This window comes from Haemaphysalis longicornis, unplaced genomic scaffold (assembly GCF_048455015.1).
Source record: "Haemaphysalis longicornis isolate Haplotype H1 unplaced genomic scaffold, Haemaphysalis longicornis Haplotype H1 scaffold_2, whole genome shotgun sequence".
NCBI lineage: Eukaryota > Metazoa > Arthropoda > Arachnida > Ixodida > Ixodidae > Haemaphysalis > Haemaphysalis longicornis.
In genome coordinates this window covers 77,300,050-77,321,883 of record NW_027526295.1, presented here as the reverse complement: position 1 = coordinate 77,321,883, position 21,834 = coordinate 77,300,050, and the positions used below count along the sequence as shown (strand labels likewise).

The following is a 21,834-nucleotide window of genomic DNA, read 5'->3' as shown; positions in this document are numbered from 1 at the left end:
CGCGCATCTCTGAATGCCCGTCCGCGTCACGTCTTTGTTGCAGTGGTATTCATAAGCAGTTGGGCAAACGATGTTGCATGTCGAAACATTTTGTTACGCCTGTGTCTGGGCCTAGGCCGAATGGAAGGAATGGGAAGCGAGGGAGGGGAGGAGGTAGAAGGGGATATAGAGGGTAAATGGGAGGAGGTACGCTAGCTCGCTGTCGGCGGGAGACTCAAGATGTATCCTAGATGTGTCATTTTGGGGTGCTGTCCTAGAACTGTCTGAGTGCAGCTCCGTAAGTGTTTTTATGCATACAATTTCTCCCGCGAGGGTAGTCCTGGAATGCCCCTGAACTACTCAAAACTATTAATTCGTACTAACAAATGAAAGAGACAAAAGCATGCATGCACGGTACATTCATATATGAACGACGCAGTGCGTGGCTTTCACTACATACTGCGGATCCATGCAAGTGATGCAATAAGGAGTAATCCTAACGAAGTATTGCTGCACGTCGCATTGCCAAGTTAGATTATTTGATGCCCCCCGTTCTTTTCTGGCAATTATCACAATTCGTTTGTGACGCCTTTAATATCGCGCTGGCTCGAACAAGACAAGGCATCGACTGATCCTCTGTGGATGGGAATGTGGGATATAACCCGTAGGAGGAAAGGGGGAACTCTTGGTGCAAACTTGAAAAATAATTTAGCGAGCTGTGACATTTTCACCCCACGTGACAGCGATATAACGGTACTGTGATCAAGTGCCAAACATGGCGGCAGGCCGAATCGAAATGCTCGCATGCCGTTCTTTGGTATTGAGGTTTTTTCATTGTACCTTTTTTTGTACAGACTGCGTATGCACAGTCTCATCCCCAAGACGCACAGCATCTGTTGAAAGAAATGCTCTCCATTGCTCATATTTGAATGTATCATGATGGTTCTTGATTTAGGACATGGCTCACTATATACCTATACCTGCTTACATGTGCAAGTAGCAGGCAAGAGTTGGTTGATTGATTGATTGATTGTAAGATTTTTAACGTGCTGAAGCTACACCGGGGGTATGACGTGCTTGGTAGTAGACGTCTCCGGAATAATTTTGACTACCTGAGGGTCCTCAACATGCGCCGAAATCTTGACGCATGGGGCAAGAATCGGGGGACAGTGACATGCAAGGTTACCATAGTTCACATTGCAGCTTCAAAAAATATTAAGCTTGGTGTTAATTCGCGCGCTTTCACGCATTAGCTGTGCATCACACCAAGTGAGCACTATGCTTAGGTACAAGTTATTAAGAACAGCAATAGCTCATGTGATGTATCACTCCGCCGAAGTGACAGACCCAGATGTCAACGCGCGCGCAGTGCGTTTTGAAATGAGATTGTGCTTTATGCGTGACGTCATCTGCTTTTCCATACCTAGTCTGTTTGTCATTGCTAGAGTAATTTGTAGGCAGATTAAGTGTGAAAAATCACAAAAACGGCTCATGTTCAAAATACTTGCAGTAACGCACTCGTTGCACCACGTGGAGGTACAACCAGCTGCGGTGGTGAGGCGCTAGGGCAACTTGCATTGTCGTTCTCAAGTTGTACCCGAGTATACAATTAATTGTGACGACGTAGTTTTTTCTATTATTATTGCGATAGTATACCCGTTGGCATAGACGTGAACAGCATGTTGCTTCAAACATCACAAGGACAGGACTGAGCAGGCTTCTAGATGAGATTTATGGCTGCGAAGTGTCATCATTCCTGCCTGTGCATTGTGTGTGTCCATTGCATGCCTTAGAAGGGCCAAACCAACAGGACACCAAGCGGGGCACCAAGCAGAGGCATTGAATGTCTATTGATGTCTATCATCATCATCATCATCATCCTGTCTACGCCCTCTTCAGGGCAAAGTCCTCTCCCATTAATCTCCAATTACCCTGGTCCTGTGCTGACTGCGACCAATTTATCCCTGCAAACTTCTTGATCTCATCTGCCCATCTAACCTTCTGCCGCCCCCTGCCACGCTTGCCTTCTCTGGGGATCCACTCTGTTACCCTTAAGGGGGGACGTGGCTTTCAAAATCAACTTTTTTATTTCTTTGTGGATTTTGATGAAAATTGGCACAGCAACTGGAAATGCTTCCGTGATAACACCATAAAAATTTCAAACTAATATTTTGAAAACTTTTTTATGTATTAAATTTTCTTTCTGTTCCGCTTGTACCGAGCTTGAGCGGCTTATAAAACACGATAGAAAACTTGTTCGAAGTGCTTTGCATTCCCAAATGAATGGACGAGGTCGTGACAGTTTTAGAATTTTTTTTTTACAACACAATGTTTTTTGGTTTTCATTTTTTTAGAGGTTAATGTGCAATAGGCATGTTGACTGTGAACGATTATTCGAATAAAAAAATCACAAAAAACAAATCTGGAAAACCAAGAGTGTCACGACCTGAACTGTTTATCAAGGAATGTAATGCAAGAAACGAAATCAAAATAGACCCAGCGGTCACAAAAAAATCCCTGGTACAAGCGACGGAGGTGGCAAAAAAAACTGTTTTGAGAAAACGGCTTCCGAAGTTGCAACATAGGTTTCACTTATCAAAAGTCGTCATGGTTGTAGCCTTTCATGTCCTTTTGAACATGGGGCTTCTGGAATGCCTTGCCTTGAAATTGGAGTGCCTTTTACAGCCTTTTTCTTTCCAGAAAACATCATTTTCAGCTCCTCCGTGAAGAGTACATACCCCACTTTGCAGACCAAACGAAGGGGGAGATGGGTTTCAATGGGCTTTCAATGCAAAGTAGGTTAGCTGGTTGGCTGTATCGCACTGAACAGCCTCCTTTTGCAGTGTTGTCACCATGGCAACAAGTTGAGCATTTTTTTTACTTAAATTTGAACATTTTTGGCTTTTTTTTATGTTTTATCATCTTGCCTGGCACAGCAACTTAGTACTCATACGTGCAGAGGTGTTCATTGCCAAAAGTTTGCATACCACAAGGATGAAAATGAGCTACTTTGAAGCTTGGTAGAGTATTCTGCATAACTCCCAACTTCAATGCAAGAGCATATTTTTTTAATACTTTTGACATTCAAGGCATCCAATATTTCTAGCAGCAAAGCCAGTATGCCCTAAGCAATGGTATCAATAATTTCCCTAAAAAATCACTGTTAAATGCTGCGACAGTAACGTACATTTTTAATGCAGAGAACATATTTTTATTCCTATATTACTAACTCAAACCTGTTTGCATGAAAATTACAAGTGCACGGGAAACGTTGCGCAATACGGCCGATATGGCTCGCGCGCATCGCAGCGCACGCTTACCGCGACATATCGAACTTTAATTATACCTGATATGGCTGGTCAGGTCGCTTTTAAGATTAAATCTAACGTCGCAGGCATTAATTACAACTACTGGCGTTCAATCGTAACCGGTTGCCCAGTCATGTGCTGCTCCAATGCGCGTCGGCTATGCCGTGCGCGCCAGCGCGTTTGACGCGTCGACCGTTTCTTTTTCAAGGCTAGCGAGTCCACAGTCAAAACACAGCAATAACTAAGCGTGTAAACATCGCAAACCCGACTAAAAGTTCACTTCACGAACCGCTATCGCAAGCGCGCACACCGCGTCACCCTCCGGGGTCTGGCGACGGTAGAGTCACGCGCACCACGAAGCGTTCGATGACCTCCTCCTTTCGAGCCACACAACTTCCCGTAATCTGGCTCGCGATCTCAGGCATTCCCATCGCGATAACGTGCGTGTTGAATACCACAGATTGAACAGAAACTCGGCCGAGCGAAGCGGCGAAAATGAACTCAATGCGCTCGCTACGCAGCTCAGGCGGCCGCCATCTTGCGTTGCGCCCGTGACATCCAATCAGGAGGGTCGTTGTTCTGAGCCCCGACCGGAGGACCAACAGCGCTTCAGCATCTATTTCTAGCTTCGTTTGTGCGTCGTTTCTTTTCTGCCGTTTGTGCGTTTGTGAATGAACGAAGATAAAAGAGACGAGCGGAACCGGAAAGACGATCGCTCGGCCGATCTAACCATATCAAAATGGCCGCGCCCGGTGGCACCGTTGCGGAGATAGAGTGCTCCGAAAATTGCCGTTTTTTCGGCCTTTTGCGCTGATAGTTTGTCACCGCGCCTGACAAAAGTATTTTTTTATGCCACTTTGCGACGCTTTTCAGCGTAAAAACTTTGCAGACGCATAGAATAGGAAACAAAGAAGCCGAATATGCGGGTTTCAAAAAAACGATGTTTTGGTCATTTTTCCGAAGTTGAAAGCCGCGTCCCCCCTTAATGACCAACGGTTATCTTGCCTTCACATTACATGCCCTGCCCACGTCCATTTCTTCTTCCTATTTTCTACTAATAAGTCCACGTCCACTTAATATGTCTACTTAATTGATGTCTTTATTCTGTATTAAAACATTAGATGAATCCAATCGCCCTTGCATGGGTAGGCATCCAGGGCACAGCGAAACAATAAGATAAAAACAATGGCATAGGTGAAGTGTTCTTTACAAAAGGCCACTGTGGCGAGATTTCAGTGCGGGTAAGGTTCCCCGGGTGGTCAGAATCAATCTGGAGCCTTCCATTATGGTTCTCCTCATAGCCCACGTATAGCCTCGGTGCGTTAAACTGCAAAACTTAAATTTTGGAAGTATTGTTTACTACATAACGCAAAACGGACATTAAAGAGCGCTTTAATCTGAGAATATTTTGCATGTTTACGGTCTCTGTTGAATTAGAATCCTTGAAAGTGAAAAATATACACGTACTTTGAAACCGTAGCCTGCGACAACACATGCACAGTGGACGGAGAGATGTTATCAAGGTTTATTAAAGCTCCTACACTGCTTGAGGTTCCTTTAATGGACATTGAGGGAATATGTTTTCACCACATTTGGTGCACAACATTAATCCTGCACACAACGAACTAATTGGTTGATATATCTATGTGTAAACATTTGGGCTGGTTGGTTGGTATTGCCGTTTTTTTGACAAAGCATCGATGAAAAGACAGGAAATGAGACGACAGTATTAAGAATGGATCAGGCTTCTGCACTGATGGGCTGGAGCGCCACCATAATTTTTAAAGGGGCCGTGAAAAATACGAGTTTAGTTTAATAAAATGACTGCTTTGTCCCGGTAAGAATGATACAGTCGACTCCCGCTAATTTGAAGTCCAGGGGGTCTCAAAAAACTTCGAATTGTCCGAATTTCCAATTAAAAAAAGAGCGCAATAACAGCATTGTTACCAGTGTGCAATGCTCCTCCCTTCTTGATCCCGTTGGGAATATCGACATCCGTCCCCAAGTCGAGCGTACAACACAAGTTTCCATAATAGTTGAGACTTGTCCCTAAAATTGAAGCCTGAAGTGTCATACAGTGCTGTGTGCAACAACAAAAATGTTGAGAATTTTAAAAGAGAGAGAGATGCTTATGCTGGTGCGAGTGTCAACTGGCTTGCCGCTTTATCAGCTTTACTCTGCGTTAGTTGCAGTGGTGCCGACGTCGGTGCAGAACGCGGCGCTGTTTTTGCACTTGAAAATTTTTAATTTAATCGTGAATGGGTGGTCACCATGTTGCTTTTTATTCGAAATAACTTCTGATGTAATGGGTTTTAGCTTGGAATTATCGAACAGTTTCTTCCATTGGATTGTGTGTCAAACTGCCGGGATTGGTACATCACTTCCAATTAAGCGATGTTGAATTATCGAGAGTCAATTGTACCAATTCTGTTGCAAACTTCGAACATATAATTGAGATATTAAAGGAGACAGGTGAAGCAGTTGATAACTACATATGCTTTTAGGGCTCATTCCTCTTTATATTACATCGGTTTAACGCAAAATTTGAAGGTGTTTAAATCCATTTTTTTTGTTTAAAAAATGTCTTCTATGAATGGAATAGAGCTGACTGGGTTACTAGGGACTGTATTTTGTCTTCACAGCCCGTTTCATTAAAATCAATTGTTCTAAAGTGCATTCCCTCTTGCATTCTTTTCTTGACGTTACCAGACTTCAGGGCCTAGTCAAGTAACTTTGATTCCTCCCTATTTAAGCCACGTGCAGCACTTTTAAGGTAGCATTTATTTGTGTTGAAGGAACCTCCTTCATGTGCGAAGGGTTCGTGACCCTGACCCCGTCCGACGAAGTGACGCCGACACGAAACAGAAATCACCGGTTTATTTTGGGACGGCAAACCAAAAAGGACATGAGTAGAAACAACAGCTTGTAACACATACGGTCATGTAAATAATGCAACACGGAAAAAACGCGCTGCACCGATTGTGAAGGAAAATAATACTACACTTCGCTCTACACTCACGACAACGTTCGAGTCCTTGTACCAAGCCACTCCGTGTGCACCCACCACATGTGCTGGTTAGTCAGACCTGGCGAGGGGTCGTCGGTCCGGTTGTGTGCTCCTTGCTGCTCCCATCCTGGTTCTGCTGCCACCGAGCTGTTCCGTCCAACTCCCCCCTCCCACACCCGCGAAAACAGTCTTTATACGCCTTGAGCTTCGTGATCGCTGCGCCGCCTGCCGCCACTTCTCCGCGGCGCTTACGGGATGTCCGCTGCGCAGCTGGTAGCGGCTCATGCAATGTTTTGGTTCTCTTTCGCTTCTTTTTGCCTTTCCACGCCCTAAACATCTTGTTATGGTGATGTCTGTAAGCAAATAGTACGTTTGGGGCACTTCAAAAAAACAGCTGTGTCCTGATTAGAGTGTTCAAACGCCAACAAGAGCTAACCGGGGAGGTGGTACTGCGCGCTTCTTCGGCACTCTTACGGGTGTCGGCGACGGCAGCGGCATATCACCACTGTCACCTTTGAATATGTCAGGTGCAAGTGAATTCTATTGACGCCTTGTTTAGACCTAATATTGGCACAGTGAGAGGTTGGTTTCGTTTTGCAGCGGGGACAACGAATTCGGCTGTGTTTTGAATGTACACGTAGAAAAATATCATTCGGTGAGGTGATTACCTAATACCTGACAATAACTTGTGCCTTTTATAGAAATAGAGGCCACGCTAACATGTTAAGTATATTCCTAGTCTGTGGGCCGTTAAATATGTGCCACTCCCGCCTGATAGCATGGACCGAGAAGAGTTAATGAAACCACGGAAAAATAAATGGTCTGCCAAGTCTGGGAGCAATGTGTTAGATGAAAAAACCCAGTCCAGCTTCAGAAATCCTAGAGACGTTCGTCTAACCTTAATCAAGGTTGAACTCACTAGACCAACTAGATGCGAAATGCACTGATATTTTCCAAGACGAGGAGGGAGAGGAGGGAGGCGCTTAACTATCGTTGTGTATAGAAATGCGGAGCTAAATCAAAGAATGACCGTTTTAGTAATCACACGCAAGCTGCGTGTTGACCTTTATTTTATTTTTCACTTTAACGAGCAGCTGATCACTCGGCGGACACATTTTACGCCAAGTATACGCCAAGGAATTTATCAAGCGATAAAAGGTGTCGTTGGAAGAGTGTGGTTACTGGTATGGCCCTCTGATTTCACTTTTGTGTTAAATTCTGGGCTCCCTGTACCATATGATGATGTTTCAAAGAAGCGTTTAGTCACGGCCACGGATACAAGTGGAGGGTATTATGTAACCGATCACTGTTTGGGAAAGTTCACCTCGCGACAAGACGACCCAGCCTTAAATTCTTTGTGCTGACTCCCGCATGTAATTTTGCATTATCCATCGTACGTATTGCGTAGAATGGCCGTGAAATTTATGCCACATTGGCTTGTTCAGGTTAGTGATCAATATCAGAGGAATGAAGCGCGTAACTGGTGGGCTATCAGGAATGAGTGCTCCGCTAGATTATGAAGGCACACGAAACCAATTGAAATCGCAGGGAGCACCTGAACGAATGCTGCTTACGGAGGTACTGTTAGTAAACTTCAGGGGAGTGCAATTACAATCAGCTCCATGCATATATGCCGGTTTCGTGACGCCTGCTTGTGACACACACCTGGCGCTTATGCGGACCGAATGTGCCACAGTAAGATCGTGTCACATGCATTGACACTTTCGTATATACACCACATTTGCGAACAGAGTGACTGCTCCACATAAGTACGTATTTCCAACGCATGCAAACGGAAAATATCAGTGGCGAACGTGCATCAAAAGCAACGGCGACAGTGGTGAGCGGGCCGGCGACTCCCGCGCCTGGTTTCGAAACGGGCCGCTAGGGGGATTTCAGTGGCGCCCCCACAGGCAGCGCTCGAGGCGTATACCAGACGGGGCCGTTGTGCGCATGTTCCGGGCTTGGTACGCACCACATGTTTCATTGTCCGCTAACTGTTTATCGCACATGCACTCACAGGCACATGACGCACTGACGTCACTATCTCTGTCCGACGCACGCTCGCTGCACTGTAATCACCATACGCGGGTGCACATAGGGGCTGAGTTCCTACAGTGTATATTTCCCTCTGTCCCAAAGTCAGCGTGACATTGTTGGAAAGCCATGAGAGGGTTGTTTGCACGTCTGTCGTGCAAAACAAGAGGTTGTGGTCTCTGGGAAGCTTGCCACGTTACTTTTTGACCCTTCCACTGTTCGCACTTTACGAGAGCTCTGATGTGACCTTGTGGGGGCTGCACTGCAGAAGCAGTGTTGTGCTGAGTAGGACAAGGCAGTGTATAGACAGCATCTCCTGACCTTGCTTTGCAACGTCACAGTTTTGCTTATCATATATCGAACTGGGGAGGGAAACCACTTCGAACTCTGCCCGCTGATGCAGAGTACTGGTTAATTGCTGCGTTCATCCCACCTGGGCTTAGTGTTTCTGCTGAGCCCTTGCAAAAAGTGTGAAATCGGGCAGATTGGTTTGCAGCGTGATTTGGCAAAAATGAGCAGAAACAAGTGCAGGAGGATGACGTTCTTTTCCTCTTTGTGCTGGTTTTACACTGCCATGAAGGTCGAGCAGCAGCTGCCGATAATACTGCAGGGAATCTCTTTCCTCTTGAGACTTGCGTTGTTCGTGCTATCAGCTGTGTAGTTTAGTCGTGTTTGCACTGAGGTGAGGGATGATGAAGCTTGAATGTGCTTTCAATATGTTGCATTGTGTTGGCAGTTCAAAACAAGGACAGATAAAGACACGACACAAAGAAATTGTGCATTTCTGTTCCTGCTGTGTCTTTTAAAGGCAGAGCATTTTAGGGGCTTGCCTTGTCATTGTAGCTTGCTCACTGGACCCAAGTACAGCCCCACGGCGTTTCATCGTAGCAGCTGTCGTTGCGGCGTAACCCAGGGGCTTTGAAAGCCAAGCAGTTTATATAGTCATAAGCGTTCGAAACTCTTGAACCGCTGGCGTTTGTTATAAATCTCCTCATTGTTTAGCGCAAAGAAAACTGTAGTTACATTTCAGGCAAAATATACGTAATTAACCAGCACGGCACAGCCCGCATTCATTTAGTTAGGAACGCGCGTTGGATTGGTTTTTACGATAGCAAGCGAAAAAAAGTGGCAGTGCAACGCCGGCTTGTGCGGGAGGAACAGCGAGCACAAAAAGAACAGAACTCCCACTGGCGCAGTTTCCGGCAGGGGGCGCGCGAGCACTGCGAAGGCGGGAAATTTGAAATGCGTTGGGTGGTAGCAGTGAGCAGATGACTGCGCCACAGCACATTATGGCGAATCACTGCTCTGCACTTCCAACAGCTTTCAAATTGAGTGGAATGGCTTTAATTTTTCTTCATCGGTCCTTGTTTTCTTCTGCCTATGCAGTGCTAGGTATCCAAATCCATGTTCAACACGTACCAACTGGACCAAAGGATGAGTGCCTTACTGAAATGAGTGGGCCGATGCCCTTTTGCAGGTGGTCCCGAGGGAGAGATGACCCTGACCGAGTACTTTGCCCAGCTCGGCACCAACCCGTACTTTGGGGCGGGCTTTGGGCTCTTTGGCGTCGGTGCAGCGGCGGCTGCCCTCCGCAAGGGCATGCAGGTGAGGGGTCGAGCCTGACGTTGACGACTGACTGTGATGACAGTCGTGTCACGTATCATAACACGTATCAAAATGGACAGAGCATTTCTAGCAAGAAATCGTAATTTCCAGCTTTGTTTCTGAGTTAGATTTATAGATTCCAGCTGGAATTGACTGCTTCTAACTCGAAAATTTTTTAGTCTAGCCAGAGGTAATTATTTCCAGCTTGAAAGTTTTTTTTTTCTTCCAGCTGGACTGACAAGCGCTCGCTGGAAGTAATAGCTGCCAGCCGGAACAAAATCTAAATACAGCTAGAAATGAGTGAAAAACTGAAGCTCTAGCTAGAAATTCTGCCTATTTCTAGCTAGTAATATTTCTAGCTAGAAGAAATTTCTAATTCAATAATCCAGCTGGAAAAAAAATATTATTTCCAGCTGGGCTGATTTCCAGGCACAAAAATCGATGGTTCGGGAGGCTGAATGCATAGTGCTGTTGCTTGCATGGCTTCTCGTTCTGTCCACTGATTTTGGAATGTCAAAGAATTATTTTTGATGTGCTCATTGAGGTGTTCTGCTGCTGGGTGCTTATGTTTGATTCCTAACTGCTCAAGGATCACTTTGCAATTTTGTCGGTGACCACCAGTGTCATAGGCTGAGAATGCGTCGATTCAGAAGTGTGTGTGGTCAGCCATGCAGGTTGTGCCTTGCACTACTTTTAATTGGGATAACTGTATAGGGATCCAACTTTTATTTGGGTAATTTAACAGCAGGAGCTAATGGCTAACAGAAAGGTAGTGTAACCCAACGTTACTAACGTTGGTATAACCGGTATGTCTCTGTGTCCGTACTAGAACCTTGTTACAAGAGACACTTGGTTATAAGAGACATTTGAAAATGGAGTGATTGGTTTTCCTCTGTTCACCATGTTAGCAACATTAAATACTAGAGACACGGTTACAGCAGACACTGTTAATAAGGGTCCCTTTTTTTTGGGGTCCCTAGAGTGCATTTTTCACTAATTAGAAGAGACACGATGAAAGGGGGCCTTATATGAAGGACCTTGTGGAAAACTGCCCCAAAGATGAAGCTCAGGCCTGCATTCAAGAGACTGCAGAGGTTCCAGAAACTTTGGAGCAGTTTGTGTCTGCAGATGTAGATCTTGTGTGTTCGAGGAGCCTACAGATCATGTGATCCTCATGCAAGTAAATGGTGCCCTAGAGGATGATCCTGAGGAATAGGATGACCAGGGTATTGCAGCACAGAAAGTGTCGACAGTTAAGGCTGAGAATTGTCTAAGAGCACTGTAACGGTATTGTGAAAACAGAAACGCGTGCAAAGAGATGTGCTTTACCTGTAAAAGTTGCGAAGAAAGCTAATATGACCTGGAGTCTCTAAAACTAATATGAAAGACTTTCTTTAGACATAGCGAGAATTTTCTTGTCGACCTGTCTGAATACGCTTTGATACTGATTTATAACAAAGTGGTTATGTTCGACTCTGCACTGTTTTTAGAATTTTTGATTACAAGAGACCTTGGTTACAAGAGACAGGTTTCCCGGGTCCCTTGAGTGTCTCTTGAACGAGGTTTTACTGTATTACCAGTAGGACACTATCTGTCATAGGGCCTGTCATATTGTCACTATCTGTCATAGGGTCACTATCTGTCACACCTCTGGTATCAAATCAAATCAATTTTATTTTCAACATGACATTGTTGAAGGTCACCCTGGCATAAAAGCTGCTAGATGCAGCTTGATGGGGCCAGGGGGCCCAATAAGTGAACTACTGCAGGTAAGAAAGCCAAGGCACTTCGAGGTCAAGCTTCCGTGTTAAAGGCCAACTGCACTCAAATTTTCAACAACGTAAAAATAATGTCACCTAATAGTACATATAAAAAGGGTGCGAAATGCCAAATACTGCGCTTCAAACATCAACATGCGCGACACAAACGGCTCGCGACATTGGCGTTTTCAGAACCGAAACTGAAGAGAAAAGGCGGCCATAGCGGCGGGCGGACGTGATGTACGTGATGGAACGGAAGCGGCTGAGCCAGAACTGGCGGCCACTCAGAGCTGCCTTCAAATGCACGTGGAAGCGTCGTGTTTCGCACTGTTATTTCCATAGAAGAACTTCCACTAACGTTTGCCCATGATAATGGAGTTAGGCGCAATTCCGGCATCCCGTTGCTATGAGTCGAGATGAAGTAGACCACCCGACAGTAATTTTTTTTTTTTTCATCATAATACCTGCCGGAGTAGCAATTTTTGGCATTGCAAGTAAAAAAGCGAACCCTGATTTACGAAGCTACTTGCTCGTACGATTTTGAAAAGCAGCGTTCGTTACAGCCGACACCTCGGCTATCACGTCGCTCTCTTTGAAGGGAACCAACCGCACGCGGTCGGTGATCAATCACTATTTCTACTATACATTACCTACAAACAGCTTCGTGAATATTGGACCAGTATTTTTCGCCTTGCTGCACATCGAGTATCAAATTATAAAAGTGGTCTGAAACTATAAGCCACTGCTTATATTCCACTGTTAAATGATGCGCTAAAGCACGAAAACATTTCCTATCTACCACTGTTTTCTACTTTAATTAACCAGAGACATGTGCTGTTGAAAACATTTTACTTTCAAATAAACTAAATCTAACGCTCAAAGTAAATACTTCACTTGGGAGTTGAACAAAAATATAGTTTACTATTTAGGAAAGGAGCAGTTTCGTTAGTTTTTGCACTTCGCGAAGACGACGGCTGATATTGGTGTGGATGTATTTGTTATACTACGAAAAAGGCTGATTTTGGTTCACTTAGCGAGTGAGGCAAAATTGACACAAATGTTTATACCCGCTTGTAAAACAACTCTAGTTAGGTCGTCAAACTTTTCGAAATGTCTAAGGGATCGATGTGGCATTGGGCCAGCCCAAATATGACAAATATTGGACGCGGAAGTGCCAGTGGTTAAGATTTTATAACATATCCCTTTTTTCGGTCATAGATGCAATAGCAATGACAAATATAAGGCAAGTGTTTGTTTCGCGCTATTTTTTTTTCTTTGAGTAAAAATATTTTCAAGCAAAAAGAGTTTTGCTAATTCCAAGACAATCGCAAGCACATGAATCTGTAGGCTTCTAATATATATATATTTTTTTTTTCATTGAAAAAAAAATGGTGGATCTTACTGCCTCTGTGGTTAGTTTAAACATGTGATGGCGACGGCGGTACAGCGCGCTGGTGTAGCAGAGAAACCCCGGGCAAACGCATTCCTGCGCCCGGCGGAGTGCCCTGCAAGTCACCGGAAAAGCGCGAGCTTCACGGGACAGGTTCTTCAACCTCCGTCACAGGCCGCTCGGAACTTGTTTCGGCGACTGGTGCAAACGGGCAAATGTTGTCTGCTCGGAGGTACTTTGAACGGCGGTACCTAGTGCTCTCTGTGATTACGAAGCTAAGGATTTCGCCATGGTGATTTTGAGAGCATAGACTAATTATTTGGACTAAGAAAAATTTGAGTGCAGTTGGCCTTTAAGGGCTGGGTGTCCATTATGAGTGAAGAACAGACACAATGTCATCACTGGTGGTGACCTTACAAAAGGAAGTGGTGCTGTAAGCGATATCACAGTTGGTGAGATGTTGATTATGATTATGACGTCAAGTTGTCTTCACCTGTGACATTGGTGATGTGCAGGGAAGCGGCAATGCATGTAGGAGTGGTTGGTGTAGAAACTGGAATGAGCACGGTTCTCCCCTCTCAAATCATTCTCATTGCCTAATCAGCTGTTTAACCACAAAGCTTTTCAAGAGACGTTGATGATCCTGGGCACAAGTTTGTCCACGAGTGCTTTTGATTGAGGAGGACCACAAAAACACCTGTGTACGTTAAATCCGGTGAACTTTAAACAAAAATAGTCAGAGCCCCACACTTTTGGGCTCACTGTAGCTTGAACATTGCATCGTTAAAACTCAACGTTATATTGCAATAGTGTGCCTCAAATTGGAGGGCACATCACTGAAATCTTTGTGCACCAAGTGCACCGGCCCAGAGCAAAAAAAAAAAAAAAAAAAGAAAAGAAAAGAAGAACATACATAGGCATTGCATTGCAGCTAGAAGTTATTGATTGAAAAAACTGATTTCATCTTTTAATTCTCGGTTTTGAGAATTTGTGTTTCTAAGCTGGCAGAATTTTTTTAAAATTAAAAATAGTGTATCAATAGATTCAAAGCAGTTATACTTACTTAACCTTAAATTGGGTGCAGATTTCATCGATGTGTTTCACTGTGTTAGCAATAAATTACATGGAATGTGGTGTATGACGATGGTGGTCAGTCTAAAATGGCTAGATCGTCGGATGAAAAAAAAAAACACCATTTTTTGGGCGTCGTGCATATCATTCAGCGTCCACAAAAGGCCTGGTGGTGATGGCTTGTTTTACTGTTGCTCTGAATGCATGCATAACTTGAAAAGAGGTCCCGAAACTTCTTTTTGAAACGTCCTGAAACAAGTTCTGAATGTAGTAAATAAACTAGCGCAATCGTCAGACTATGGTGTCAACAGCATCAATCTCTGTGCCAAGTATGACTTCGTTTCCACACACCGGAAAGCATGCACTTCCCCTGCAAAGTTTGTAGCCCCTTTCTTTTTTGCATTCTGTATCACCGCCGTCATTCTGCCCATTGGTCCACCATTGCCACGTTAACACATCGTGGAACAGACATAAGTAATCTTTTTTACACGCTTTAGGCCACGGGAAGTGGCCTTGAGTTAAGTCAGAAAAAGATGACAGTATAGTAGAGATGGATAAAAAGTGGGATCACCGGCAAATGGTTCACTAAAAAAGAGACGCTTTGGCTTCCATAGCGTCCCTTTTTTAATAAACCTTTGGTCCACGATCCCACTTTCCTAAGGGAGACTCACCTGTTAACATTCCTATGGGAGTTAATACTTCATGACCCATGCACTTAAAAACCATCGTGCACCAATACGATAGTGTTACAAACTCATATCAACGTCCACAACGGCCTAGTGTGCATATTTTAAAAATGTGTCACTTCTGCACTGAAAATAAAAAAACAAATCTCTAGCTTGCTCGGCTCCTAGCGCCATTTAGTGAAAACTGGATGAGCCAAAGTGTGTTTTTTGTTTAGTTTTTATCTAGTAAAGAAGTGTTGCGTTTCTAAAAGAAGCAAACTAGGCTGTTAGACACATATCTATGAATTTGTAAATCCTTTCGTATCAGTACACGACCCTTTTTAAGCCTGTAGGTCATGAATTGGTAGGTCCCATAGGAATGTGATCAGGTGAGTCCCGTAAATGTGAATCTTCTTGCCGACCTCACCAAAATTCATCAAACCTCATACCTATGTCGCGGACACGAAAAATGACATTAAAGGGACCCTAAAACACTTACCATCGACTACTCGGAATGTGTTTTAGGGTAAAGTCTATTGTCCCAGCAATCTCCTTCCACAAGAATTATGAAAATCCGTTCACTATCACTGAAACTACGCGCGATGAGAAATCGCGCATAATCGTTCCCTCTCAACTCGACCGCAAACAACGCGACGAAAGCTGTGCACTCTCTCCCAGAGAGGGGGGCGGCTCGCGTCGTTCTCTTCAGCGGCCTTCGATATATCAGAGGCTGGGGAGTTTTCTCCTTTTCTCCACAACGTGAAGGGGTCTATATCCGGTCTGGTGCCACTTTTAAAAAAGCTGGCATGGCTGCCTGCTCGCAAGCACGCGCTTGGGCTGGTAGGGTGTTTTTGAAGCAATAAGCGTTTGTTGTCGAGGGGTCTCGTTTAAAGGGGAGTATTGAGTTCGTCACTCAAACCCCGTGTGCACTCAAAACACAAAAGAAACACCAATATTATGCGTACAGGTGCAGGCATAGAAGAGGTTGGTACACAGCACCAACGACAGCAGATCATCACAGGAAATGCGAGAAATAAGCTGCGAAGTTGACCAGCGACAGCCAATAGGACAGCCACGGCCGCAATGATGTCACTTCGACCATGCGAGGGGTGCATAATCAGAATTGAATAGAGTGTGGTTGGTTTTTCTGTATCTTTCACAGCAATTTGTGCACTTACTGCTTCACGTGCAATTGTAATATTTGTCTCAGGTATTCCTAGCAGTGTAATCTAAACATTGCGCAGACTTACTTGCACTGCACAAAGAGTGTTGCAGGGTCCCTTCAAGTGTTTAAGGCCTTAAGATATTGAATGACATTATTTGGGCGGGCCATGCTTCGCATAAAAACGCAAAGGCATTAAATGTGTTAGGGATGACGCTGATCATGACCAAAAAGAGGCATTCACTCATATTTTACAAGTCTTTCACTTAGAAAATTCATCTTACAAGGGTTAAAAATGTTTTATTGTGAAAGAAAACATTATGAGAAATAGTGTTTTCTTAAAAATGGTGTGAGCCATTTCTAAAAGTGGCTTCAGCAGCTGCCGTCGCCTGCCAGCGATAGCCAAATTCGAAAAATTTAACACGACGAGTAACGCGATGTTTTGCTGTTTGCTGCTGTTTGCTGCTGTTTTAGTGAATTTTGTCTTCTTCAAAATTTCGCCACCAAGAGTGCACAAAAAATTGTCGTATTTTGAAGTTTAGCTACGTTTCCACCTCAGCACTTCGGGGCTGAGAGTTTCGTTGGTTTCATTTGGTGCTAATTGCGTTCATAAGTAGGCAGATTTAAGGTGCTCGTGAAGGCGAATGAGTTGTGCGGAACTTGCTAAACCAAAAATGACATAAGAGCTAATGGCATTGGATTTTTGCGTGTAGCAGTGAATTAATGGCATTAAAACTTAAGGCATTGAGTGCCTAATGTCATTTTTCGTGTGTGTGTGGCACGAGTATCAGATTTCTTTAATAGAGATAGAGAGAGGGAAGAATGGGGGGGAGTCCGTATTTCCAGTTTCAAAACGAAGGAAAGCACCCTTTACTTTGGGACACCGTCCAATTTGCCAGGTGGGGATGATCCTGTTCCGGCGGCACTACATGATCACCCTGGAGGTGCCCTGCCGGGACAAGAGCTACCAGTGGCTGCTGCAGTGGATCACCCGCCATGCCCGCCACACGCAGCACCTGAGCGTGGAGACCACCTTCTCGCAGCCGGAGGCCGGGGGCAGCGCCCGCACCTCCTTCGACTTCATCCCCAGCGTGGGCACCCACTTCTTTGCGTGGGTGCCTTTGCTTTCCTTTCCTGGCTGTCCACCTTCCAAGAGCATTTGCGCAGAAAGCTATAGATCTCAAAGTGGAAAGATGGCCCCCCTTTACCTTCAGAGTTTCTATTGCGGTTGGTGTACCAACACCTGGCCACCCCGTGCGTCCTCCCACGACATTACTTCCATCTACAGGATCCTGCAGCAATCACTAAACAGGTTCAGCTGCTGAGAACAAGGGCGCGGGTTCGGTTCCCGGCTACGGCAGTCGCTTTTTTGATGGAGGCAAAAAGCGAAAACGTTCGTGTGTTTGAGATTTCGGCGCACGTTAAAGATCCCCAGGTGCTCAAAATTAATCTGGAGCCCTCCACTACGGTGCGCCTCATCGCCTGCGTTGCGTGGGAACATTAAACCCTACAATCAATCAATCAATCAATCAATCAATCAATCAATCAATCAATCACTAAACAGGCCTCTGAGATGGACAAGACCTGAGACCTTCAAGACATGTTCTTAAATGCATGAGCAAATTCTTTGGCGAGCTCCTCAGAAAGCTCTATCCACAATGTGGCGAGCGGGATGGCTTATATCGGCAGATTAAATGCTTAGTATGTCAAGTCAACGCATGTAATTGTTATAATTGTGTAAGCGTACATGTTTCATACCTTTGAAATCAATGAGGAATAATTGAATCAAGAAGTTCGTGGCACCATCTATTGGCAATGCATGTGTGTATAGTAGTGAAGCCAACTTTAAACACACCTGGCATGCAGCGCCCTATAGAGGTAGATAGCTGGGGCCTTTGTAACGTGATGGGACTGCTTGCATTGTGTTGGGTTGAATGTCTTCCTAGCAATACATTTGCATATGGCAGTGAGGCCAGCTTTAAAGGGACTCTGTGTATAACCCTTTCAGTCACCGTAGACGTGACTTTCTTCGTCCTTTTCCTCAGGAAAAAGAAAAGAGTTCATGCTGCAGAGCGGTGCGGCTGATGTTCGAAACCTGCGGAAGTGAAAAGTAGCACTATGTGATCTGGAATGGCGGAACCACACTCATAAACATCGTTTCAAAATGGACGCCACCAAGTTTTGTGGGAGCTCCGGTGTGTTGCCGTCCTAAGTTCTCTTTTACTGCGGCGTAAATCATTTATAAAGGCTAAAAACACCTCTTTCATGTGCAGAAATTATTATTTCACCTCCTTGTTTGTAAACTTCCTCAGGATATTTAATATTTTTTATAGGGAAAAGCAGGATTGAGTAATGGTGTCTCCGTAGGAGGACGCGACGCCATTTGCGTAATAAGTATTCTAAAGAGACTGAACTTTTTTTTGCTTACCTCTAGACACTTCGCACTGCTAAACCTCCAAGTATGGAATTTTTCTGCTGTGAATATAATAATACGTGACTGAAAGGGATAGCAGAGCAGATGGAAAGAATGCTTATGCATTAGTAAACAATTCTCAACTGTTCTTTCTTTTTTTCAGCCGCATCTTTAAGTAGTATATTTGCTTTTGACTACTGCAATGCTGCCGCTCTGCATTTTCTGCTTATTTCTACAACTGAAAACAAAAGGAAGCCTAATGGTATCATTCGTTGTTACATGTTCATACACCACAAAACTTATTGGATCCACTACATTTCTTTGCAATGCAAAGCTGATACAGTAGACAAGGAGCATACAGTATTAACCTCGTCACAACAGACCATGATAGTGATCACAATTTCGGTCTGTGGTAAAAGAAGTATGAAGAATCCAAATACCGTTACTGCAGACTTCTATGGAATCATGAATGAAGTGTGTTTTAACAAGGTTTCAAACTTTTGAAGTTGTTAGAAGCAAAACAGAAACAATAAAATTATGCTAGTCATTTTTCAAGATACAGTTACAACCGAAACACATTGGTATTTCAGGCCGATTTAAGGCCGAAAGTTCATTGTAGAGGCGTGAAAGTGGCCTTGCTAACCTTTTATTCTAGTCTGTTTTACGCAAATGTATGTTGTAACAGAATCTGCAGTAAAAGAAGTTTAATCAATAGCACAGATTAGGAATACCAAACTGTTGTAACGAGGTAACACTCTAATTTTCGTTTCTGTGTTGAATTTTTTTGTGTTCTCTTCGTATTTTGTTTTTCCAAAGTGTTAGGCCGGGACTATGAGAGCGGGGAGAATATGTACGGTGAGTGGGTTCACACATGTTGCAGCTATGGAGGCTCGTGGATACGAGTGGAACGCACCCGGGAGCAGCACACGTTGGACCTCCACCTGGGTGTTCCGTGGGAGACTGTCACGCTGACCGCCCTCGGTCGGGACCGACAACTCTTCTTTCGCCTCCTCGAAGAAGGTGCGTGCGTCACGAGGATGCATTGGTTGGTAGATGTCTCCCTGGCATTAAATGTGATCCTGCTCTCTTTTAACGAGCCATCTTTTAGTGTCTCATGTGCCGGGGCAATACCACCTGGATACTGAAAAAAAAAAAAAAAAATTTGACCGTATTTGGGTTTTTGTGCTGACTGCCTACAAGCGGTCCAGGTTTGCAACCAAAGATGCTGGGGTGTTTTACACAAATGTTGCTACCTAAACAATTCTTCACTCTCTCATTGGCTTTTTCATAAACCGGCATTTCATGGAAGTTCGTCTATAAAACTATGGAGTCCGTCTCAGCTCTTGAGTACCCTAGATTTTGGAAGAAAAACAAAAAAGAAAAGAGCCTTCAAATCGCCATGGAAAGTCAGAACAGGCTTCTTCTTGTTCTTGGATATACTAGTGAGGCTGGTTCAGTTACGAATTGAAACAAACTCACTATGTATGACCACACATGAACAAAAATCAGTGTTCCAAAAGAACATTGCTCCTTGTCTTTTGAAGAGACGCTACAAAGCTAGAGAGACTAGACTGGCCCCCTACATCCCCTTGGCTGTGCCTCTCTGCAACCTGTACTGAGCGGGTTTACTGTGTGGCATTAGTTTTCTTTCTTTTTTATTTTCCCTGTGTGTCTGCCCCTAAGTAGAACATGGCACTAAACGAAGCACCGCACTAAGTGGAACACTACAATAAGCGGAACATGACATACACTGTACAGTGGGTCTCGCAAGGCCACACCCGAGAAGAAAAGGGAAGGGTACAGTGTTACACCCTAAGGAACCTCACTAGCAGCCCTGTCTAAGTACTGTGCCATTATTTGAGTTCTGTCTTGTTCAAACAAATTTCATTCCACCTTCAAACTTGTAACCATTTCAAACTTGTACAAATGCATGGTGATGTGTCCTTCAGTGCCCACGTAGAAAGAAATCCTGCAGCTTCGCTATGGTTCAAGCCTTGCATGACTTAGCAAAAGCTTCGCCAGTTTTTTTTAGCAGAATTTATCCAAAACCACAATAAAAAAGGTTAGAGCAAAAATAAGCGTGGACCAAATAATGGCACCTACATAACTAAATGGAAAAGCACAAGTGGCAAAACTGGATGCACTGTCTGTTCAAACAGCAGGCACGCTCTCCACTCTCTCCTAAGGCATGTGGCGCCATCTCCGAATTCCTCTTGTAACGTACTGAACGCAAAAGGCTGTCAGTTATTGCAGCAGTAAATGTAAGTAAACTTACCCAGGTGAACACTAACGAAATTCTGTTTAATAACCGAGTTTACAGTATTTGCAATTTTATTGCTTTGATCAGCCTTGCACCCTACTTTTCTCATTGCAGGAAGCACCCCATTACACTCCCAAGCCTTCGCCTTGTTGCGTGCTCTGTATGAACTCTATAAAACTGAGTATACACTGAACAGAACGTGAAAGTCCCCTCTCCCCCCCCCTCGCCCTGTAATGTACTGGACCATTATTTCAGGTCTGCCTTGTGGTAAAAAATTTCGCACCTAATTTCCGCAGGTTTTAGCGCAAATGCTCGTGTTCAAGCCCCAGCAGGGCAAAAAATTTTCCAAGATGGGATTTTTTTTTATTGTAAAATGCTCTCTTGGCTCATTTCTGTGCGTTCTTTTCATGGAGATATCTTGTAGGTTGGTTCAGGGGCAGGGTGTGGCGTGCTAACATGTTTAATTAGCATTCCGCATTGCACTGAACGTGTCTGGCTTGTAACTATCATAGAAAAAAAAAAATCCCGGGCCATCTCTACTAACGTGAAACCTGGGGAGGGGCAAAGCATGCGGTGTATAAATCTATTGTTGGCGCCTTGGCGTTTTTGCCAATGGAGATGAAACCATTGGGGGGGGGGCAGAGGTATACAGGTTTGCTGTAAAAGTCTCTTGTGTTCGAAGCACGGAGCTTTCTAGTGCAAGGCGTAAACGAGTGTCCCGGTGTTTTTTTAGTATGCGTTACATTCTAGCGGGAGGCGTAAGTGAGTTTCCTGGTGTTTTAGTAGCGTGAGTACATTAGGCGACGATTACAACGGCGGCAGGAGACACCAACAGCCCCAGTGCCCTAAGGGGCTTCTCCCCTGAAAGAATGTCCGGCCCCACCACATTATGCTCCCCCCTTGTGTGCAGCGCGTGCCTTGGCCCTGGAGCGGGAGGCCGGCCGCACGGTGGTGTACTGCGCCATGGGATCTGAGTGGCGTCCCTTTGGCCTGCCCCGCCAGCGGAGGCCCCTGGACTCCGTCATCCTGGACCGGGGAATAGCCGAGCGTCTGCTGGCCGACGTCCGAGAGTTCATTGCCAATCCCCAGTGGTACGCGGAACGAGGTGCGTCGGCTTGTTTCTTCGGCGGGCCAAGCAAAAATGGGCATTTGAGTAATGTGGAATGCATGAATACCG

General features: G+C 44.7%; 1 protein-coding gene across 1 annotated transcript in view; it reads left to right on the top strand.

The window, feature by feature from the left end:
* The window catches only part of LOC144169002 (mitochondrial chaperone BCS1-like), a 65,953-nt gene that overhangs the window by 558 nt on the left and 43,561 nt on the right, over nt 1-21,834 (top strand). Inside the window, exons 2-5 of the mRNA XM_077698003.1 lie at nt 9,809-9,936; nt 16,884-17,095; nt 19,278-19,417; nt 21,568-21,762. Of these exons, the coding sequence (XP_077554129.1) occupies nt 9,826-9,936; nt 16,884-17,095; nt 19,278-19,417; nt 21,568-21,762 (658 nt within the window). The 5' untranslated portion in view covers nt 9,809-9,825. The remainder of the gene's footprint in view (nt 1-9,808; nt 9,937-16,883; nt 17,096-19,277; nt 19,418-21,567; nt 21,763-21,834) is intronic.